The 25,473-nt window shown below is 38.0% G+C and overlaps 1 protein-coding gene across 1 annotated transcript in view; it reads right to left on the reverse strand.

Annotated features, from left to right (window-relative positions):
- Positions 1–18,884, reverse strand: part of LOC149253751 (putative ribosome-binding factor A, chloroplastic) — a 109,254-nt gene extending 90,370 nt beyond the window's left edge. Inside the window, exon 1 of the mRNA XM_089460012.1 lies at positions 18,209–18,884. Coding sequence (XP_089316138.1) covers positions 18,209–18,628 — 420 coding nt within the window. The 5' untranslated portion in view covers positions 18,629–18,884. The remainder of the gene's footprint in view (positions 1–18,208) is intronic.
- Between the last annotated feature and the right edge of the window lie 6,589 nt (positions 18,885–25,473).

Raw genomic sequence — 25,473 nt, forward strand, 5'->3', positions numbered from 1 at the left:
AATGATCATGTTTTGGCTCCATCTGAAACTAACTAAGGACATTCACTGCAAAACAAATGTTTGGTCTTGTATTTACCAGATACATTAAGGACCCAATCAACTGTCTGTAGCAAGTAGGATCCACTGGACTAGACTCTGAACTCCTCAACTTCTTTAAATTGGTAATCATAGGAGTCATCATAGGCTTGCTATCCATCATGCCAAACTTCTAAAGTATCTTGATCACATATTTACCTTGACCAAGATATATCTCACCTGGCTTCTGCCATACTTCTAGTCCCAAGTAATAATGCATAATCCCAAGATCCTTCATATCAAACTCAGTTGCTAATTGCTTCTTGCATTCTTGAATCTGATGCTCTACACCTGTGACTAGTAGATCATCCACATACAAGAGTATGATAACTGGTTCACCTTGGACCACCCTAATGTATAGGTTAGGATTTGCAGTACTCTTGGTAAAACCAAGTCTCAATAGGTATGCATCCATTCTTGCATACCAAGCTCTAGGTGCTTGCTTTAAGCCATATAGAGATTTCTTCAACCTGCAGACATGAGTCTCCCTATGATTTTTTTCAAATCCTTGAGGTTGCTCAATGTAAACCTCCTCATCAATGGTTCCATTCAGGAAAGTTATCTTGACATCCATTTGATGGATGGCAGCCAATGAAACAAGCAAACTTATTGTTGTATATTTAGTTGTGGAAGCAAAGGTTTCCTCATCATCAATCCCTTCTTTCTATGAGAAGCCTCTTGCTACAAACCTTGCTTTGTATTTATCAATGCTCCCATCTACAACATGTTTTATCTTGTAAATCCATTTTGAAGTGACTATAGATTTGTCACTTGGGCCAAGGGACAATCTCCCAGACATCGTTCTTCATGATTGACTGGTATTCCTCCTGCATTGCATTCCTCCACACTTGATGTTTAGCCGCATATTCGGAGGAAGGTTCTGCTTCAATAAGCTTTGTCATATATGCAGCATACCCAGAATACCTCTTTGGTCTTTTACTTCCCCTGAAGGTCCTTGGTGTTGTATGTCCTTTTGCTTCTTGTAGAGTAGTTCTCAACCAAGCAGGCCTTTTTCAATTTTCTGGAACAATTATTTGTTGTATAGGCTCACTAGGAGCTTCAACATCTTCTTGAGTAGATGTCTACTCCAGTGTTGCACAAACCCCCCCCGGATCTAAACCGGGATCCGCGTCCCATATGGGATCCGCTGCCGAATCTGCGATTCGGAAATCCAGAACCACGAATCGGGTCGGAAATAATAGTTCTTGGAATTTCAGAACCGTTTTGGCACGATCCGCAGTTCCAGATTTCCGAACAACAGATCCGACAACAGATCCCTTACGGATTCGTACCAGATTGGGCACGGATCCGATGCTTGACAAGCGGTTCCACAAGGCCGACCTGCAAAAACTTTTTTTTTAACTTTAGTTGGGGGTGGGTTTAGGTTGAGTTAGGGAAATGATAGATGGGGATAAAACTCATTTCCTCACTCTTGTATTTTTGGAGAGCTTGGAGAGGAGAGGAGAAGAGAGGAGAAAGCGAGGAGAAGAGAGACTTAAAGAGAGCTTGGAGGAGTGTAGGAGGAGGAGCTAGGAGCAGTAAAGGAGGAGCTTGGAGGAGTAAAGAAAAGCTTCCATCTACAAGAGCTAAAGAGGTAAGTGCAAACCCCAAACTCCCTCATTTTTCTGTCATTGTTGTTTGTATTTTTTCTCCTCCCTCTCCTACTCTTTCCCATTCTTTCTTCTTGCTCATTTCATTGTAGGTTGTCCATCTATATTCATATTCCAAAATGGTGTTATTTTGGCTTCTATGTATCATTCTACTTTTGGTTTTCACGATGGCAAGGGGGAGTAGGAAGAAAAGGGAAGAAAAACAAGAGAATAGTGGTCCCCATATGAGTGACCCAATGCATGATGAGGAAGAAGGGTTTGAAGAGGAAGGGGATGAAGAGAACACTGAAATGCTAGAGGGGAAAGCTGCATTGACACCCTTGTGGAATTATGTGACCAAACTTGAAGGGGGAAATGGTGGTGGAAGCTACAAGTTTTTGTGCCCTCATGGTTGTCATGGAGGAAAACCATATAGTGGTTCACATACCTGTGTGAGGAGGCATCTTTGTGGGGTTTTGGACAGTGATGACAAAAAGGGTGTCATGGGGATAGCAATTTGCCCAAAGGTTTCAGCTGAACAAAGAAGAAAATACATCCAAATAGAGGTTACAACAAAAAAACAAGAATTAAAAAATTCATTCTGAAACAAGTGCATCCTCTAGATTTGGTAGCTCATCTCCTCATGGTACTTCTACAACCTCTAGAAGTAGAAGAACAACAGGGGATTTCCTTAATGTTGTTGGGAGGGATGATGTGGATGGAAAGATAGTTCGGTTTCTTTGTGCTTGCAGTGTACCATTCAATGTGCTTCGCTCTCCTTATTGGCATGATATGGTTAAGGCCATCAATGAAGCCCCAAAAGGATACAAGAGCCCCAACTATGAGAAAGCTAGAACATTGTTATTAGAAAGAGAAAAAGCAAAGGTTCAAAGAGCTTTGACACGTTTTACAAATGAGTGGGTGGATTGTGGGGTATCCATCATATCAGATGGGTGGACAAATGTTAGAAACCAACATTTGATAAATGTTCTTGGTGTTTCTGCTAGTGGTGTAGTATTTATTACATGTCATGACTCCTCCTCCGTCATTGCAACTACCCAAAACATTACAGATATCCTATTGTAATCAATCAAACATGTTGGTCCTAATAATGTGGTTAAAGTGATCACTGATAATGCAGCAAATTGTAAGGCAGCACGAGAAATTATTGTGCATACTCATCCACACATCTCTTGGTTCGGATGCTTGGTACACACATTGAACCTTTTAATGCATGATATTGTGAATCATAAAGAATGTGGATGGATTAATGAGCTTTACAAGAGAGGGAAGCAACTCATTAAATTTATCACAGGGCATACAAGGGTAAACTACTTTTATGGCACTTACTCCAAGTTGCAGTTTCTTAAACTTGCAAAAACAAAATTTGGAAGTTATTACCTCACCTTTAGGCGGCTAGTGAAGGTAAGACAAGCTTTAACTAATATGAGGACCTCTGAATCATGGGTGGAAATTAACACTGATAGAGATGGTGCTAATGGATCCAAGGACACTATTCTTGAGAGTTACTTTTGGTCACAGATTAAATATGTTTTGCAATTCACCAAACCAATTTATTGCAAGATCAAGTTTGCAAATTCAGATCGACCAATAATTGGGGAGGTGTATGAGCAAATGGATAGAATGTTGGGGCAGATTAAAGACATTGTTGAGCCTAGAGATATCACCTTGTATAATTATATTCGTGCAAAGGTGGTAAAACGATGGGATATGCTAAATGTTCCATTGCAAGCCTTAGCATATGTTCTGACACCTAAATACTATCATCCATCATGGCTTTCAACACCAGTGCCTAGGGGGGACAGGGAAAAACCACACCTAGATCCAGAGGTTCTATCTGGTTATATGAAAGCACTGGATAAATTAGCTCCTGATGAGGAGGAAGTTGCCATGGTACAGAAACATTTGAGCAACTATACGCTTAGCACTAGTCCATTTGGGAGCATGCATGCAATTAGAGATCGAGAGAATTTTTCATCTCTTGAGTGGTGGAACGTGCATGGAGATGCTACTCCACTTCTACGAACTTTGGCATTGTGGGTGCTATCACAGGTGGTAAACACTTCTTCTGCAAAGAGGTGTTGGAGCTCTTATTCTTTCATCCACAATGTTAAAAGGAACAAGTTAAATTTAGATTGGGCAGAGAGCTTGGTTTATGTTCACTACAACTTGCGATTGTTGTCCCATTACTGTGATGATGCAACGACTAATAAATACCTTAAGGTTTGGGACAGAAATCCAAAGGAGTCCAATTTGGAGGATGGAGTGTTGTGATTAGAGCAATTGGAGGATGCTCTTATCCAGGATGATGATGATCGAGTTGATACGCCACCACCATCCAGTCCCTTGGTTCCCAAGTCCCATGCTTCAACACCAACAGCAAGGACTTCATCTTCACCAGTTCCACAGTCGCTGCCACAACTTCCGGAGCCACCATCTTCTTCATTACCACCACGTGGAGGTTCATGTCCTGTTCATGGTGGGAGGAGGAGAGATTAGTAGATATATTCAGTGTTCATAGTTTACTACTTTTGTCATAGATTAGACTTGTAGACTCTTGTTGTGAATTTGAACTTTTTTGTCTTACTCTTCCTAGTTTAGTGTGTACTTAAGTCTTGGCGGTGGCCAAGTGGCCTATTTTGTAAACATTATTATTTGACTTTTGGACATGACTCATGTTGATAGTTGCTCACTTGCCATATAACTTACTTGAATGTTTGATGATTTTATCTTCTAAATGTTTGATGATTTTATCTTCTAAATGTTTTATGTTTTATCATTATGATATGCTTAAAAATTTGATGTATGTTTGTAATTGCTAGAATCTAGATGGTTGACACTCGAATAATTAATCATTGATGTACAATGGAATCATGGATGCCGTATCTATCTTGATTTATGTAAAAATATGCATGTTTTCATGTCTTCTACAACTAATTTGGTATTTGGGATGTTTTTTAAATATAAATGCAAAAAAGTAATATATATATATAGTAGACGCTTTGCTTCATAGGCTTTCGGGAAATGACACTTCCGCGCCCCCGCTTTGGGGAACGTTGGTCTGCTCTTGACCATTATTGTCCCTTGAGATATCCTCAAAGATAGGTATTTCTTCTTCATCAGAGTCAACAGAAACATCCTTTGATTTCTTGTAAGTTATACTTTCATCAAACAAGACATCCCTACTCACTTCAATTCGACGATCCTCCTTAACATAGATTCTATATGCCTTTGATGAAGCACTATACCCAACAAAGATGCCCTTTAGACTGGTAGGATCCAACTTCTTTCTCTTTTCCTTGGGTATATGAATATACATAGGACACCCAAATATTTGAAGATGATCCACACTTGGCTTCTTTCCGATAAATGCTTCTTCCGGAGTCATGTTGTTGAGAATTTTGTGAGGACTTCGGTCCTGCATGTAGACAGTTGTCATACATGCCTCTCCCCACAAAAATTGAGGGAGATCTTGATCATGTAGCATGACCTTGACACATTCTTCAATAGTTATGTTCTTTGTTTCAGCCACGCCATTCTGTTCAAGATTATAAGGAACAATAATCTCCCTCTTAATCCCTGCTTCCTTGCAAAATGCTATCAGTTCTTTGGAGGTGTATTCTCCACCATTGTCTGACCTCAGAGTATTGATCTTTCTCTCGGTCAGATTCTCCACTTCATTCTTGAACTCTTGAATACCTCATCTTTGTTCTTGAGGAGGTATAGCCAAGTTTTCATTGAGAAATAGTCAATGAAGGTCACACAATATTAATGTCCACCAAGTGACTTAACTGCCATAGGTCCACATACATCTGAGTGTATGAGATCTAAAACTTCCTTAGATCTTGTATCACTTCTTGCAAATGGCTTCTTCACGTTCTTGCCTAGAGCACATCCCTTGTAGGTTCCTTCATGTTCTTCCTTCAATTTAGGCATGCCATTAACCATTTGACTTAGGGATGGCAAAATCTTATAATGAAGGTTCCATACCTTTTATGCCATAGTTCGGAAGGACTTACATCCAAGTGGACTAGGGCATGAGATAGAGGTGTAAAAAGTCTATATAATGTCCCCTCACAAATCCCAATCACCCTAGCATCATCAATACTAGAGCCCTTACCCCAAACCAAAACCTTGCCATCAACAAAAGCAACTCTATCACCCTTATCCTCTAGACAAGAAATAGAAAGTAAGTTTTTCTTCAAACCTGGAACATATAAAATATTGTTGAGGTGAATGCTTCCACTAGACTCAAGCTCCAACAAAGTAGATCCAATGCCTTTCACTAGATAGCTCTTCTTATCTCCAAGTTCGATTGAGTGGGAGGAGTTTCCTTTAGATAGCATTTGAAGTTGACTGCATTCTCCCCTCATATGTCTGGAGGCACCACTGTCAATAACCCATACATTCTTGTCCTACAAAGTGTTGGATAAAGCGGAGAACAAACTTCCATCCATTACTTCTTCGCAATCTTGGAGATGATCTTCAAAATGCAATCCTTGATCGATGTAGCGAGATTCCCAAGAAACTTGAAACCCTTCCTTACAACTCTTGCCATAGTGCCAACTAGAATGTAATCTTTAGTCTCCTTGCACCTTAGTTGTGATACATGTTGCAAAATCTGGAGACTCATGTATTATAGATGGTTTTCCTTAACTTGTTAATACTTGTGATGTATGTTGGCCTTTTATTACTTTATTAGATCTTGTTCATCAAGCAATTACCAAAACAATGAAGATCACAACAAGACAGAGTATACAAGATATAGGCTCCAAGCCAGGGAAAAATCCCGCCAAGGGAAAAACACAGAAAAAAACTTCTCTTCTTATATAGAATTTGTTTACAAAGAGACTTCCAAGACCCAAAGACCAAATCCAATAACCCTACCAAGCACCAAGTCAGCCCCCAGCAAGATCTTCTCTAAGGCAGCTTCCAAACTTTGACCTACTACAACTTCGTTCCAGAATTTCGGCCCTACAATTACTCCTCAGAATTTCGGCCCCGCAATTTTGGCCTCCTGCAACAACAGCTTCACAGAAACCCTAACTTCGCACATATGGACAGAGAGAGAGAGATATCTAGCCCAAGAAACTTCGATTCTTCATTCCTTTCCTTGTCCTTCTTGCTCTTCTTCTCCTTCACTATTGCAGATCAAACTTGTGAAGAGTGAGTGCTTCAAATGAGGTCGAGCTCCTTGTACTGATAGCCTTCTTGAGGGGTTGAATAGCCCTCCCTTAGGCCGACTTGGTCTTGGGATACAAAATGGATTTTTCTTGATAAAATAAATATCTTTATTACAATGAGTCCAATTGGGACTATGACACATGACCAATATTATTCTTTATCCTAGAAAGACCTAGAAAACCTAAAAGCGCAAAGAACATGCTTTTGACTCAAACTTGAGTATGAAACCCATACTCCAAAATAAAATATAATTCCTTTTTCTTCCCTTTTCTTTCTTTATAAAGAACATACAATGTCATGATTACAATTAGGTCATTATAAAGACCGAACCTAGTTACAATTTTCAATAGAAAGAGCAGCCATTGAAGCCAGTCTAAAAGACAATTTGGTTGGACTCATTTGTGCAAAGAAGAGCAACCTTAAGAGAGTCGTAACCTTAGAAAATAAGAGAACCAAAGCTAGCATCAGGAGGTTGAGTTTGGAGAGTTTGTTTGTCGTAGAAAGGGTTGAGGGCCTCAAGAATTGTACCCAAACATGTCGAGAAGCATCTGACAAGGGTCGAGGTAGCTAGGAATAGGACTGCAGTATGATCAAGCTAGGTCGAGGGCCTCAAGGAGATAGGCAGGCTGGCCAAGGGTCAACTGTAGCAAACTGAGTGCTCTAAAAGTTTGTAAGGTTGATCGAGCTGGAAAAAGGGTGTTGTAAATGATGACAAGGCATTGGAGCTAAAGGGGAAATCTATCAAGAAAGAAAAGGAGATGACAACAAGGTGAAAAGAAGCCTGTAGCATCAAAGGACAACAAGCAATTTGACAGAGATTAAAAGGATTTGATCTTTGTAGAAGTCTAACGGAGCAGACCATGTGTTAGAAGTTTGCAGCAGCAAAGGACTAAGGCTACAAGGACAAAGAGGAGAAAGGGTTGCTTGCAAAGGACAACAAGGCCATGGAAATAGTTCTTGCTCTAGAATAGCCTTGATCGGAATGTTCTTAGACCATCAAGTCTTCTAATGGCCAGTAAATTCCCTTCTATAGACATAAATTCATAATTTTCAAAACTTAGCAATGAAAGTAGGTTGTCAATGGATAAGGGGAATGTTGATGTGCTTAAGTCAAAAGATAAAAAAGCACCTGGAAGTTCGGCACCAGTCAAGACAAGGAGCTGAGGAGTCTTTATTAATATATTCATCTTGGAGTCTTTATACTTGTTGAAATTCCTAGGGTTTGTGGGACGAAACCCTAAAGCAAGACTTGAAGTGTTGGATGCAAGTGCAGTTGGAGCGATGCATACTTGGTTATCTCCTTGATAGCATGTGGAATGACTTGGTGTTGATACCAACTGGTTGTTGAGCCTTTGGTATGGCTAGACAACTCGATGAATCCGCAGGATGAAGAAACCCCAACCCTTACAGTTCATGCAAGAAAAGGCAACATGCATCAACAACTAATGTTAAGGACGAGGATGAGCATCCACCTCAGAAGAAGATAAAGGAATCCAAGCTTGATGAGATTGCAGATTGACTTCATTGATTTCTACAAGGAGGCAAGGATCAAGAGGGAGTTGACAATTTCTTACAACTCTCAGCAGTTTCTTTCTTAATCAAAAGATAAGTACTTCATATCTTTCTCCCTTGATTATTATTATTTTTATTCCTTTGGTCAACCTCTTGCCTTTATATTTTTTGATTGGTTATAATTGTTTCTTCCATGGCCTCCTAAATGAGGTTTGCAGGTACATCATGAAGGTTGCCAAGAAAATGATTCAGGCAACAGATGGCAACATCAAGAAGAACAAAGCAAAGCTTGTGACAAGAGGGTGTTTGAAAATCAGAAAGGCAGAAATATTTTCTTTATGTTGATAATTACTTGTGATATTCTTATGTTCTTATTAACTTTATTGTGTTCTTCTTTTTTCTTAGTTCATCAAGCAATTACCAAAATCATAGCACGAGATCAAAGACACCAGATGTAGGCAGACAGCCAGGGAAAAACCCCTATCTAGGGGAAAACCCTGTCAACTCTTCCTTCAATAGTTTCACGAGATAATCCAAGACTCTTTGACCTAAACACAGACTTCCTCCAATCACCAAGTCAGCCCTTCCCTTCTTTTGCGATGATAACCTTCCAAATTCCAACAATATCTTCGACCTAGAACAGCAGCAGCAGTAACAACAACACTTCGATCTAATAGTAGCAGTAGAAACTTCGATCTAGTAGCAGTAATTGTTGAAGAATCAAGGGCAATGGTGTATAGTAGGATTCTTCTAGACTTTATAACAATTTGTGAAGCACTTTTACAATTTATCTTAGTTTGATCTTCTTTTTAGATTAGTGTGTTTGTTTACTACATCAAACTGCTACCAAAACATAAGAACACAAAATGTTGGCTCTCTGCCAGGGCCAAAACCTCTCTATCTTAGAGAGGAAAACCCTTTGGTAAGTATCTCTTATTGAAGCTTCTTATTGATCAATGCCAAACCCCAGACCCTTGACTAGAATGTCCTCCAAGCACAAGTCAAGTCCTTCCTCCCTTCTATACTTTGTTCCCCGGCACTTAGTCTTCCTTCTTCCAGCACTTTGCTTCTCGACACTTCGTCCTCCTTCTTCATTCTTTGATTGAAGATAGACCTTGCTTATGTGATCTCTAGATGAGATGCTTCTCTTTTATACTTGGTGATATCCTTCACTTATGGAGACACCTTCCTTCTCTTGACCAAACGAGATTCTTCTTGAGATCTGTATGAAGACTGATGTGACTATACAGCAACCCTAGATTCTCGCACGTGTGGGTGGTTTCCTTGGATATTAGGCTCTTTTAACCTTTGCTTGAGATAGACTCTTCTTCGCTATAGTGGGAGGCCTAAGTTACTAGCCCAAATGATGTGAGATATGGTGCTGATATACTACTGTTGTTATGACTGCAGAGAGGCCTCCTTTTCTCGCACGTGTGACTGTGTTTGACCCTTAGAACAGTCCCTTAAACTTTGATCTTGTCTTCTCCTTCTTCGCTACACTAGAGGCTCCTTAAACTTTGACTTTCTTCATTTTTCTTCGACTTCTCTTGCTCGTTGATTTCAGAGGTGAGTACATGACATTATGAGGGAGTGGACAGCCTCTATATATAGAGGATTGTCCCTCCTTTAGGCTGACTTGTTGACTGTAGACTGACTTGAAGTTTCTTCATCATTTTTGCTCCTTGAAGGATGTCGTTGCATGGAGAGGACTTGACTTTGCTTGGAGGGATTTCCTTTGACTCTTTATTCAAGTATATACATGGTGTAACATGCCCTTAAGGGTATTCAACATTTTCTTTTGACTCTTTGATTCTCCTATAGCACTTTAACATGTGCTAGACCTACTTCAATGAGCAAGAAACTCATTGATAAATAAAACAAAAATAATATTTCTTTTCTTGAATAAATACAACTATCAAAAATACATTTATGAAGACCGAACCTAGTTACACTTTCTTCAACAGTAACAACTTCGACCTTGATGCAACAACAACTTCGATTGTAGCAACAGCAACTTCGACCTTAGCAACAGCAACTTCGACCTAGAAGCAGCAGCAGAATTTCGAACTCTCCACAACAGAACTTCGACCTAGTTGCAACAACACTTTGACCCCAACAGTAGCTTAGTAACTTCGTATGAGTGAGAGAGAGATAGCCCAAAACTTCAATCTTGTCCTTCTCCTGCAATTCTTCTTCTTCTTTTGGAACTTCACACTTTTCTACTTCCTCTTCTTGTATATCGAACTTGTGTGAGTGATGCTCCAAATGAATCGAACTGCATTGTATTTATAGCCTCTTCTGGGGTTCGAATTACCTTCATGTAGACTGACTTGATAAGGTGAGGGTCGACTTGGTGTGGAGGTGACAAATGACTTATTTGACTCAATAAAAATTCTTTTTACATGATTGAAAAGCCCAAGAAGGGTCTCATTAAATGGACAATGACTCTAATGACTCGATATAAAACCTAGAAGTCCTAAATGGGGACTTTGACCTATGAAATGTTGACCCAAGCATGAAACCCATGTTTTAATAAGTCATAATAATAATAATAAAAATATTTTTCTTTCTTTTGATAAATACATTTCATTATGACTCAAATACAATTATGAAGACCGAACCTAGTTACATTCTTCAACATTCTCCCAATAAGAGGGAGTGGACTACAAAGATGGTTTTGCTCCAATCACTAGATGATCAGTTTTTTTGTATGACCTAAGGGCTTGTTGGCTTGTGGGGGCCTGACCCAGGTTTAGTGTTAGTTAGCCAAACAAATCCCTACACTACTGACCCTTTCGGCATCAGCCCGCGGAGTGCGGACCGAAGTCTCACCCGAAGCAGTATGGGGGGATGTTGGAACCAAGTTTCCGCACCCTGAGATGGTCGTGATGTCGGTTTATTCCTTCTATTCTTGCTTTCGCGCAGGTCACTTAGTTCTAGGGCTTGCCAGACTAGCCCTTTATTCCGCCCTTCAGTACCTCCGCAAAAAGGTACGATTGACCTTCGCGCAGCCCTAACCTGCGGCTCAGGTACTTTCGCGTTGCTATGGCAGCGTACCGTGCAGATTCCCAAACTAGTTTAAGTGTCTTACTTATCTTATTAGACAATCATAGTTAGCACCGCGTAAACAGATGTTCTTACTTGCGTTCACTTAACCAACGTAATTACATACATTCGCGCATCATATAAGCATTATAAATGAAATTCATACATAACATGTCAAGATGCATTAACAGGAAAAAAAGACACAGAATTCATAGAATGAACAGATGTTCTTACTTGCGTTCACTTAACCAACGTAATTACATACATTCGCACATCATATAAGCATTATAAATGAAATTCATACATAACATGTCAAGATGCATTAACAGGAAACAAAGACACAGAATTCGTAGAATGCTTCTCTTTATTGATATCTTCAGATGATTACAGACTCTATCCGCCCTGCACACATAGCTGCAGGGGTCCGCGCACTCAGCTGCGACTTTTATCCTAGGTTTATGCGCACTCAGTTGCAGAGCCTCTACCTACGCTACGACCTGAAACTTAGACTTCTTACTTCAGAGCTATCATTATCTGACTCATTACTCTTTTCAAAACTACTTAGAGCTTAGCTCCTTTTATACAATCCCATGGTCCGCAGACCATGGGTAGATCTTTTACAACTGACTTTACTTTACAAAAATAAGGGCAGACAACCCTTTATGACTCATGACACCTTCGCACTCCGCGACCACAAAATGCAGAGACTTTACTATTTTATTACAAAATTCGACCCAAAACATGGGCTTTTAGCCCCAAAAATGTCCTTGGGGGATCCCGTTCCCAACAGGGCTCAAGCATAGATTCAAAAAAGTGATTAGTGTTCGAAAGGAAGAAATTGTACAGATTGTTAGGACATCCAGGATCGTGCCAGATGACTGAAAGGGCTTCCAGTTCCGAGGGTGCAAACCGTCAGGCTGAATGGAAGGAGTAGTTTTCCTAGAGGATGTCATCGATTGAGATTATCAAGATGCTCAGAGACGGGTCTCAAAGAGCAGTGTGCCTTCTTTGAGGAGACAATGTCAAATAGTGAAAGGATTTGCTTACATGACAAAGGGAGTAGCAATGGCAAAAGGACTTGCTTACATGACAAAGGAAGTAGCAATGGCAAAAGGACTTGCTTACATGAGGAGCAACAGTGGCAAGAGGATTTTCTTCTGTGACAGAGCGAGCAACCAGGACTACCACAAGAAGACCTGCTTTAGTGTCAGAGGGGTTTGGCCTTGAAGTTTGAGATGAAGGATCTTGGCTTGATACACTATTTCCTGGTATTGGACGTGTAGCTGAGATCAAATGAGATCTTCATTATCTATATTTTGAGGAGATTCGTATGATGGATTGCAAGTCCATGCCTACACCTATGGTTTCCAATTTGAAGAGTCGAGTGATTCCGCTTTAGATTCAGATTTGGTGGATCCCACGATGTACAAACATTTGATTGGATCCTTGATGTACTTGGTTAACATTATGCCTAATATTTGCTTTACAGTAAAGACCTTGAGCCAGTATATGATCGAGCCAAGGCATCTACATTGGGTTGTAGCAAAGCATGGTTGAGGTACCTGCATGGTATAGTAGATATGGTTTGAGATATGTCTCAGGTGGTGAAGTGAGGCTACGAGATATATAGATTCAAATTGGGTCGAAAGTATATAGGACAGAAAGAGCACATGAAGGTGTTGCTTCAACTTGGAATCAACTACGACATCTTGGCTTAGTGGGAAGCAGATTGTTGCACTCAAGACAACAAAAGCAGAGTATATCGCAGCCAATGTCACAAAACATTTAGTAGTGTGGCTCTAGAGGTTTCTTACAGCACTCTTTGATCAGGTCACTTCATTTGAGACATGGTGCAGAGAGGAGCAATGGAGCTACAGTAAATATACATAGATGAGCAGATTGCAGACATTCTCACCAAGCCTCTATCTAAAGTAAAGTTTGTATACTTCAGAGACAAGCTTGGCGTGATGCAAAATGTCTCCCTCATTGAGAGGGAGGGTTGATGTCTTTGCAGGAAGAGAAGCCCCATATGAAGTTTGAATTTGCCCTTGACTAACAAGCTTGGTTCACTTAGATGCATGAATGGTTAATTGTAACTGATGGTGAAGATGCAGCACTGGACATTATGTGTGATTTGCAAGTGGTTTTCATCATGGGCTAGGCAACTTAACTAGGGCCCAAGTCCAGTAGAGGAGCCTATGACACCCTACATGTGAAGCATTGAGAGCCATGGGACTCCTATCACTTGCAGACCATCACTCCACTCTACGGACACCTATAGCACCCCAGTAGTCTGCGCTTTGTCCCACATTATTCATGAGATGATGCACTTGGACTAGTATGCCCCCAGCCAACTTAGCAGTACACTTATGATTTGGCAGTTGTTCCAAGGCCCAGATGAGGTTTGTCTCATCCCTTGAGACATGGGAGGGCTAGCACCATACTTTCAGCATTCAACGTTGGAGAAAAATTAGGCTATTCTATCACCAGGAGACCCATGAGACCCATTTTGTGCCCCAAACACAAAACTGGGGTCCACACGATGATTTGCATGGATATCTAGGGGCCAACCCCTGGAGGATGACTTTTGGAGCCCTCTTGAATCATTTTAGCACCAAGAGAGCTCAAAGCATGCCTCTAAGAGGCCCACATAGTGATGACGTCAATATTTCAGCGCTCTTGTGGGTTAATCTTTATGATTTCACATTGGCTATGTGGTTGACTTGTAAACACACTTAGTTTTTGCCCATCATTTGACAACTTAAAGGGGCTTTAGGCTAATATTAGACTTGATTGGACATGTATAAATAAGAGAGACTTTATTTGAGTCTCTCATCATCATCTCTTGAACAATTCGACCTCACTAGAGAAACTCACACTTGTTCCTTCTTGGCTACTGGAGATCTATTGGATGCATTTCGATATTTGGAAGCTATTTTTGATGGTCTTTGGAGCTACTTTTTTGGGTAATGGATGGATATACTACATATTGTCTTGTAAGTGCTTATTGTTGAAAATTTTCTATCTTGAAATTGGCATATATATGGAATTGTTGCTTCTAGATGATGCTAATTCGTGCCCTAATTGTTGAAAATTAATTTTGAAAGGATATCTAGTTGAGTATTGCATATGTTATTGATTGTGCATGTAATGAATGTTCCTAGTGGAGGAAATCTTAAATTTCTCCTTCAAACTCCATTTTCTTTATAAGTGAGTAAATGTTAGAAGTTGATACCTAGGTCATCAATTTTTTAGCCTCCTTAGAAAGGATCTAGCTTATCAAAACCTCCTAGATTCCATATGCCCAAAAAGGACAAGGCACTAATCCAAGTCCTTGGTGGTCAACCCCAAACTTTTTCCATAAATTTCTCCTTAAATTCGGTCCTTTTAAGGCTAGGGAGAAAATCTAGGGCTTGCAACGAAATTTTAGGGAGGAGACTTTTTGGTGATTTGAGAGTCTAAACATCAATCTTAGGGTCTAGGCTAAATATCCTCCAAGTTCGGTGGGCATCCATAAAATATCATGCCCTAGGTGTTGCTCCAAGAGGGAAACCCTACTCCTTTTCCCCTGAACTTGAGGACTTCCTTGAAGGTTGTATGAGCTTAGTATGTCAAAGTATATCATAAGAAGCCTTTTATCTCGGGCCTTGACCTTGTGAATACCTATTAGCTTCGAAAATCTCAAAACCCTAGGTCTTGGGCCTCTTTTCTTGAGCTTTTCTTTGAAATCATTTTGCTTCTTTGAAGCCTTGAACTATTATTGAGTCTCTCTCTCGAATGAGTTCTAGCTAGATCACTTTGTGCCTTATATCTAGCATATCTATTTTAAGTGATCTCCTTCCTACCGGGACTCCTCCCATTAGTGAAAGTCCATAAAGAGCAAGGGGTTTTGGCTGAGGTGACATTGGGCCTCTACCCCATTGTTAGCACTTTGTCTAGCTCTTGTCTTGCAGGGTTTCCCTCTCCAAGGCTTGCTAGATTTTGTGGTAACAAGGCCTTTAATCTGTGTGTGCTGGTCTAGCAGGATGTAAGGATCTTCAACAACCCTACTGAAAGGAACAGTGACAGGATCCCACATACTTTAGTTTCTTGTTTCATAGGGATATAGACATTGCAACACTTTGCAAGCCATAGAGCAAATAGTTGATATATGAGTCAACATGTTACAGCTATCTTTGGGATCTGATCTCAACCACTCTTATTTTTTTAAAGTTTAACTTGCCTTTTTCTTATTGGCAACTCAAGAGTGACCTTTTATTGTGTACTAATCAATTGGACTTTTTACACAAAAATCTTCGTTTGATAACAGCACACAACCCCTAAGAACATCCTCCAAGATTGGAAAAGCACCAGTTCAAATGGAGAGGCTTCCAACAGTGACAGGGTTGGTTGTCTAAAATTATAAGGCAGGTCCACTGGTGCAAATTTGCATGATAATAATACTATAGCTGGCCTCCATGGCTTGTCGCCTAAAACCATAAGTTCCCATCACTGGCCTTAACCATCGCTAAGGATGAGACACCTCCATAAACTAAAACAAGGCAACAATGGGTGGGATCGAATCATTACTAATCTAAGCTGAGTATCAATGGATGGAGGGTCTGATACAGGCATGATTCCTGCTGCTGTGAGATGGATATGACAATTTGTTTCGACCAGCTAGCACTTCTCTTAAGTTTGTTGCACTTGGACTTAATTTTGATGTACTTACTATTCAGCCTGTCTGGTAATTTATATATGCTTTTAAAGCTTATTAATTGGCTAGGTCTTAGAGGTAATTAGCGAATGGCAGCTTCTATTGCAGCCCACTTTTTGGGTATTAAATACCATGTACATATTTGATCAATATATGATAAAAGAAAGTTTTTTTATTAAAAAAAATCATATAATTTCCTAAAACAGATCTCCAGTGATAACATTCAAAAACCCCTATTCTAATGCTACCCTTGAAAATAAAAGATATGTTGTTGTATCACGCCCATGCACCTAAAGTACATCTAGAATGGATGTGCATTTAACCAACAACTAACACTTCTCAGGTAGGGCCAGTTCACAGTTAGAGGGAGACACATCTCCTCTTTAGTTTTGCAACACATTCCATCATAGAAAGTCTATTAACTTGAAAAATATGTGACAATGCAATTCTTACCAAAGCAAAATCAGCATGTCCAAAACAGAATCATGACAAAAATATAGATATTGTGGATCATCTTCAACCAAAGAGCAACCCACAAAATGGTACGGAACATGGTACGATTTAAGGCCTGTGTTCTTGGCTTCCACATTCTCCACTGTTTATCCCTTTGCTCTTTATCGAAGTTGAACCTCTTTTGGAGCTTCATCCTATGATAAGAAGACAGTTTTTATGCCTAATAGTTTGCGAAGTATATACGTATCCAATCTCATTGTGGCATAATCAAAATAGAACACATAAATTATATATATATATATTCATTCTTTCTGAACCCCATATTAATAGCATATCAGTACTCTCAATCAAAGAAGCAATGATTCTGCACTATGTAATTTTCTATTAAGGTTTTCAAGATTTATAATCATATTGATCCCTAAATTTCATTTTTTGTTCCCTTCTTGATTTTCCGTATGAACTACTCCAGATTTTTCACAATTTTCTTGCGTGTATATTACGTAATTTTTCCATATCTTTTGTACCTCTATAAAAAGCCATATTAAGTTCCCAAAAGTATTTTGTGACGATCTGGTGCAGTATGCTCCTGAAATCTGATGTACTTGACCGAAACAATTTAGTCTGGTTGCCAAAAATCGGTCTTCTGTCCAGCAGGTCAATGTTTCCAATCTCATAGAGTCAATCTTATCCAAGAAGCTCACATTTAAAAGTAACAGACAACCGAGTATGTGAAACAATTTTTGTTGCTTTCATAAAGTAAACCAAGTTTCGTGGTTCGGAAAAGGTAAATCTCAAGGACCAAGTGCCATTGAAATTTTCTTTGTAACTGTCTGCAATTTGTTTGATGTAACAAAAGTTACCTTGATTCTTTACATTTAGATTACATTTAACAAATTAATCTCCAAAAAATGCAATTTGCACGGTTTTCTAGAGTTCTTGCATAATCAATGAAATTACAGCTAGACAACACGCACACATATTACAGAAGAATATACAGATATAAATTTACACACAGGCACCCACACATAGACAAAATAGTCTGATTCATATGACCCACAGGGCTTAGGCTAGTTGCCAAACCTTTGGGTACCTCATACCAGGTGATTGGTTCTAATTCCATGATGTCAGTTAAGTATTAAATAGCAAATTCGGCACATGTTTGGGTACCTCATACCAGGTGATTGGTTCTAATTTCATGATGTCAGTTAAGTATTAAATAGCAAATTCGGCACATGGGGTGTGTATCAAGTTCAACTAGGTAAGGGAAAACACAAAATTTTCATCAGAGCGTTGGTTCACTGATGAGGTGGGTGGAGTGTTAGGCTGTCCACCTGAGTTCAATTCTCAGTTTCATAAGGATGAAATTCATAGGAATAAGCTTGAAAGGAATTAAGCTGGGTGCAAGACTTGACAATTTTAACAGTATAAATGCCCCTTGAACCTAGCACTTAAGTGGAACGAAGTTCACTCTTTGCATTGAAGCCCCTGGGAATGTTTCCTGAAGCAATTCCTGAGAATAAGCCTCCCAAACACATGCCACTTGTATAAAACCCAACTTTTCACATAAAACTCTACATTATATATGTATGTATATATATGCAATGTACAACATATAGACAATAATTTTACATACCTGTAAGTCCCCAGAGACTTCAACATCACTTATTGTTGTTAGTGAAGATAAGTACTTGTCTGCTCCGAGTGCAGTCTCTGGAAGAATGGCCTGCTGTAATACCTTGTCCCTCAAAAGCATATCTGCTAGCTCCCTCCTGATTTGCTGTGCAACCATCTTGACTCTCCTTGGATGAGCCATGCATATAATCTGGTTCTGTTTTGGGAATTTGCTAAATTTGGGTCCATGGGAGTACAGGTAATTCTGATTTGGGGTTCTGTTAAATTTGGGTCCAATGGAATATTGGAAATGTTTGAGAGCAGACAAGTTTAAAGAATGTATTGTTGTCATCGTCTGGGCATCAGTCACGATTGTGTGGAGGCACTTCTGGGTTGCAGGCAATGACAAGAGACTTGTTGGGTGAGCCAAAAGGCGCACCATATTTCGAATCAAAGTGAACGATGAACGATGTATTGATATTCTCTAATGGGCATCTGGGTTGAAAGGCAAAGATTAAAGATCAGGTGGGTGAATCACTCAGAAGGGCACATTTTGTGAATATCCCTGCCGAGTAGCTTTAATTTGTGGAGATTAAAACAGTTCAAATTTTTAAAGGAACAGTAACTTACTTCTCAGATCTCTCCCTGAAATATCTCTTTACCTTTTGGTACGGATTTGAATTGTGTTCGAAAGTTCTCAATTTGCAATCAAAAATTATATTTATTCACATTATATTTTATAAAAAAATTGGAGAATGCCCTATAAATGGGAACTCTAAGAACCACATGAATTCAAGATTAAGACAGACTATTATTAAGCGTATGAATCCTTTGGGAAATATAAAAAAGTTAAAATGTGTTTTTTTTATACGAAGTGAAAAAATTAACATAGTAAAATTATCGATCAGCCAGACGTGTTTATTTTTTTAAACAATATTCATAAGTTTGATTCAAATAATATATGTAAGAATTAGAGCATTTGAAATTACTGGTTAGTGGTTAGAAGGGTGTTTGGCTTTTATCTGCTAGATGATATTAGGGTTTGGACCATAAAATTACTGGTTAGTGGTTAGAAGGGTGTTTGGCTTTTATCTGCTAGATGATATTAGGGCTTGGACCATATTTCGTGAGAAAATTGAACTTAAATAAAAGCAGAGTAGTTTTTTTGTTTTTTTTTAAAGGTGGAAAAACTTATCAAACTTAGTTTGTCAAACCAACAGTGAGGACAGCCATCTCTCGCTGCTATCCGCGAATGTCAATTGACACATCACTGTTATCAAGGAAAACCATGCCCCCTGAAATAACCCGCTAGGGTCCGTAAGGGAGGAGGCTTTCACTCCTGCCAGATGCCTCTACGTCTTGGGCCGTTAACCTGTTTCCTTAGGTCCGAGGAAGACGAGCTCTTTTAAGACACATTTCAAATTTTAAAATAAATTAATAATATATTTTATTTTAAAAAAGAAATTGAAAAAAAATTAATTTAATTTTTTAAAATAAAATATATTAATTTACTTTAAGACTGGGAGCTTTTTTTGAAATTGTTTTGATTTGATTAAGACGCTGTGAGAATAAGTTTTTAAGAATTTTAATTTAATTATTCGTTGGATAATGGAGATTTAAGTTTTATGAAATATATTGAAATATTCATAGTAATATACAAATATTAATTATTAATATTTATCTTCAAATTAGTTATGTTCTTTTAACTAATTTATCTCAAAGTAAATATATTAATTTATTTTAAGACTTGGAGTATTTTTTGAAATTGTTTTGATTTGATTAAGATGTTGTGAGAATAAGTTTTTTAGAATTTTAATTTAATTATTCGTTGGATAATGGAGATTTAAGTTTCATGAAATATATTGAAATATTCATAGTAATATACAAATATTAATTATTAATATTTATCTTCAAATTAGTTATGTTCTTTTAACTAATTTATCTCAAATTAATTAATTAAAAAAAATGTCATATCAACAAGTATCATATGACAATGTGGTATTGATAAGTCATATATTGGCCTATGGTATTATAACAAAAGTTATTTACAAATTAAGAATTTCTAAGGTAGAGTGGGGTGAATCTCCATGGATAAGAATAGTGTTTAACTCATATATTAATTATTTTTATAATTAATAATATAATTAGAAATAAAGTTATATTTTAGTTAATTTTTATGAATTTTCTTAATCTAACAAATGTGAGATGTCTCTTGGGAGCGTTTTGATGCTTATCATAGATTGATGTCAATAAGCATTTACCAGTGATTAAATTTACATCGTTGCACCACTATATTTTGAAATATAATTTTATGAAATTTATGAAGTTTGAAAAATAATTTTTTAAAACAATTAACCATATTAAAATACATTATTAAAATTAATAAATTTTATTTTAATTACACTTATTAATTATTAATGAATGGTATTAATCATTGATTTCAGGCTTTTGTGATCTATATTATTTAGTGAATGTCTTTCAGATTAATCACATTATCATTTGTTGGTAGATGTTTTGAACCATCTAATGTGGTTCATCCATCTAATGTCTTGAGGATGAACCACAAAATACAAAACTCGACCAACAAATGATAATGTGATTAATCCGAAAGACATTGCTAAATCAAAATTGTATTAAATTTGATGAAGTACTGCAGAGAGGACTTTGTAAATATAAATAAGATTTTTAGAGAAAATTTGATAAATAAAAAGTTAAAATAAATCAATATATTTTAAAAATATTTTTATCAAATTTATAAAAAGTTGAATTAAATTTATCACATCCTAAGCAAAATTATTAATTTTAATTTAGTTAAATTTAATAACTTTAACCATTATTATCAAATTTAATGAAATATGATTTAAATAAGTAAAAGGTTGATTTAAAATCATTCATTTTAATGCAGTTAAATTCAGGAATCTTTAAATTTGGATTTCAGAGCTCTGCAATCGCACTTGCCTTCTATAATAACCCTATATATTGATTCATCCTGCAATGGCGTCCCCATAGGCCTCTGCGCCTCCCCCTTTCTCTGCAATTGCAGATGAAGTTGCAGCTTTTGAATTGTTAATTGCAGTCTTAGCAAATTGGCCAAAACCCAAGAATGCTCAATCGAGATTTGTGAAGAGGGCCGATGCAATTCCCTTCACCACACTCCCCTATGGTGCGATCAGAACAACCCTAGATTTTTCGCAGAGAGCCCTTGTCGGCAATTTTACCAGAATGTGGCCTTCCCCTCGCTCAATGGAATCCTAGATTGACCAATCATTGAGGTCGGAGATGAAAGAAGATATTTTGTTCTACGCTTATGGTGATAGATTCTTTGCTTTTCTTTTTCAATTTAAGAAGGATAGGGATGTAATTTTTCATAATGGTCTATATTTCTTTAGTTCTAGGGGTATGTATTTGAATCAGTGGACTCTGGATTTCAATCCTGATGAAGATATCTCAACAACAATCTCAGTTTGGGTGAAACTCCCCCATCTCCCTCTTTCTCTTTTGGAGTGATGATTGCCTCAGAGCAATAGGGAACGAGGTTGGGAAGTATCTAGATCAAGTCAAACCAAAGGGATCTCAGTTTACATGTGCTAAAATATGTGTTGAAGTAGATATGGAGAAAGGGTTGCCTTCTTAGATCAACTTAACCCTAGGGGGATGGACTTATTATCAAACCCTAGATTATAAACAAATCCCATTCAAGTGTCACTACTACCATGAATATGGTCATTTCATGAGAGATTGCAAAAAGTCTTTGGCTAGCAAAGGCCCAGATCTGCCAGTAGATAAGGGAGAAAATTGGCAAGTTCAAAGGCAAGGGAACAACAAAGGTAGATCTAACATTACCCGTCAATAGAAAATGTGGAACACCAATGGAGCTTCATCTTCCAATCCTTTTAATGCCCTACAGAATCATTCAGATAATAATCAAGGTGCCATCCCTCAAGATCAAGGCACCCAAAACGTTGAAACAAATGAGGAAGTGCAGGAGGAAGGAGAAATTAATGAAGAAGAAGAAGAAAATATAGAAGAACAATCTCTTCCTTCAGCAAAGTCGATCCTAGCTGCTCCCCAATCTCCTCAACCAAGAATCAAATCCTCCTCTCCCAAATTTGTACACGTCGATGGTGATGCTCTCCCTACAGGAGCCATAACCAAGAACATGGCACAAACCCTAGTTTGGGTTGATAAAGGTAGTAGTCATGAGACAAAAAGTAATAAAAAGAAACAAGGTCGCCCTAAAAGGAAGGTCGTTCGAGAAAGAGAAGCGAAAAATAATAAGAAGATGGGAAATCAACAGGTGCTTCCAGACATTCTTAAATCAAAAGGTCCTAAAGGCCCAGAAATTCCAAAAAAAATAGGAGGCTCCTCCCAAATCCCTCCTTCTCGATGATCATTCTTTCTTGGAATATAAGGGGTCTAAGTCTCCCTATTAAAACCTAGGTGATTTGGGATTTAGTAAAATAAGAAAAACCTTGAATTCTCTTGTTGCAAGAAACAAAGATGGAAGAAAAAGAGGTATATAAGGCGACACAATTGTTTTGGAGGGCAATGGTGGAGATGTTCAAGATGCAAGAGGTGCATCTAGAGGAATCAACATGTTTTGGTCGGAACAACATTTTCAGGGAATTGATAACATTACGTCACAATTTTGAATTGCAACCATCCTCGGAAGGAAAGATACTAAAGAACGAATTCTTATCATTAATGTTTATAGGCCTGTGTTGTATAGGGACAAATCTAATTTATGGGATTCGCTCAATTCTATCAAGGCTAGGGGCAGATTTTCAAATTGCATTATGGGTGGTGATTTTAACACAATTCTTAAGTTAGAAGAGAAATGAGGTGGATTCCTTGTCAGAAATCCTTTTCATGGAAGAATGGAAGAGCTTATTAACGATTGGAATGTTGATAAATCTAGGGGCAACTAAATAGATTATTTCTCTTATTTTGATAATTGCTTGTTATGTATTTTTACTTAACTTGATTAGCTTCTTCTTTCACTTAATTATTATTTGTGTTCTTCTTTCATCAAACAAATACCAAACAATGAATATAAATGAGATAAGGAGAAACAAAATGCAGACAGTCAGCCAAGGCCAAAACCTCTACTCTTGAGAGGAAAACTCAGAAGAACTCATATCTTCTTATATAACTTCAAATGATGAATTCCAATACCTGAGACTCTTGACAAAGACCCCTCCAAAACCGAGTCAATCCTTCCTCCTTGATGAGTTTTCCTTCCAACAAATTCAACCCCCAACAATTTCTTCTACAACTTCGACCCCAACAGTTTCATTTGCAACTTCGACTCCCAACAGTTTCTATTGCAACTTCGACCCCCAACAGTTTCTTCTGCAACTTTCACCCTAAGCAATTTCTTCTGCATAAACCCTATCTCTTGCACGTGTGGAGAATATGGTGATTTATTCCTCTTTTCTTCTTCGTTTGAGTTTATCCTTTCTTTTAAGAAACTCGGCTTGCAAAGTATGCCAATTAAAGCCCTAACTTGGTCTCTGAAATTTGGCCTTAGTTGTTGCAATAGATGCCCTAGCTTTCTCACACATTTGAAGGATAGTAGCCCAAAGACAATAAAAAAATTGCTTTCTTTTCCTCTTCTAGTCCTCCTCTTCTTCGCACTTTTTTCTCTTCCTTTCTCGAACTTCTTGTGTGTGTTGTGTGTCCTTCAAGTGAGGTTGAAGTTTGTATTATATACGCTGTTCTTCTAGGTTGAATTGTTGCTTGGATGCCGACTTGTCCTCTCATGAAGGCCGACTTGATCTTTGCTTGTTGACAAGGTCTTCGATGGTCTATTTGACACTTATAAATTTTCTTTGCAATATACAACATGCCCAAAAGGGTATTCCATACATGACAATGACTAAATTGACTTCTTGAATTAATGGCAAGCCCTAGAAGCGCTCAATGGGTGCTTGACCTAAATAAAATAGCTTTGAGCATGAAACCCATGCATTAATAATGACAATAATAAATTTATTTTTCTTCTTTACATCAAATACATAAAATCATGATTACATATCTCATTATGAAGACCGAACCTAGTTACATATTTCAACATGGGATCTAGTGGATATCACCCCCAAAATTGGGAAATTTACATGGGCAAATAGAAGAAATGGGGAAATCTTTATTGCAGCTCATCTTGACAGGTTCCTCATGCATAGTAGTTGGATGTTGAATGACTTGGATTGTTCTTCATAAATTTGGCATAAGGTGAGTCGGATCATCGACTGATCTCTTTATCTGTTAAACAAATTGAAAACTTAGGTTTTATTCCCTTTAGATATAATCCAGTCTGGTAATCTGAAGAAGGAGTAATCGACTTTATTAAGAATGCATGGCTATCCCTAGTGTTTGGATCTCCATTCTATGTTTGGGAATCCAAATTAAAAGTTGTGAAGCACGTGTTAAGACTCTAGCTCAAGACTAAGTATGTGCCTCATAGATAAAAGCATAAATATCTAATTCTGCAATTAGCCTAGCATCAAAGCATGATGGAAGAAAATCCAATAGAATCTTGGCACCTTGAGAAAGATCAATCTCTAACCAAGAAAACATATGTAGTCAGTCGCCAAGAGGAAGAGACTTGACGTCTCAAGTCTCGAAGCTTATGGCTTTAAGATGGTGATTAAAATACTTCCTTTTTTCATAATCAATCCAAAGCAAGAGAGCCCAAAAACAAAGTAAAGGAGATTATTCCAGAAGGCGACCAAGAATCTCCTCATTTGATGAGATCAAGCAAGAAGCATTTCAACACTTTTTTGCTCTATATCAAGAGGAACAAGAGGTTGAGTTGAATCTAGCGCAATGTTTCCTTCAATGTGTTCCCATAGTAGTAATTGAGTCTTCCAATAGAGATCTAGTCAGAGAAATAAGTGAAGACAAAATGCTAGAAGCTATTTGGAGACTGGATCCTGATAAGGCCCCTAGCCCAAATAGATTCACCATAAGTTTTTACAAATATTTATGGTTCCTAATCAAGGAGGATTTTCTTCGATGCTAAATTATTCCATAACAAAAGAAAATTTGGGAGGCATTACTAATCCTTCCTTTTTAGCCCTCATCCCTAAAGATTCAAATCCTGTCAATTTCTCTAGATTTCGTCCATTTTCACTTTAAAATGTTTCTTATAATATCCTCATAAAAATCATAACACTCAACTAAAGAAACTACTCCTTGATTTCATTTCTAAGAATCAAGGTGGCTTCATGCAACATCGTCAAATTATTGACAATATAATTCTAATTTAGGAGGTAATCCACTCTAGTA

The sequence above is a fragment of the Pinus tabuliformis genome, chromosome 7 (assembly GCF_031772625.1).
Source record: "Pinus tabuliformis cultivar Carrire ecotype Pingquan chromosome 7, CPIR1, whole genome shotgun sequence".
Lineage (NCBI taxonomy): Eukaryota > Viridiplantae > Streptophyta > Pinopsida > Pinales > Pinaceae > Pinus > Pinus tabuliformis.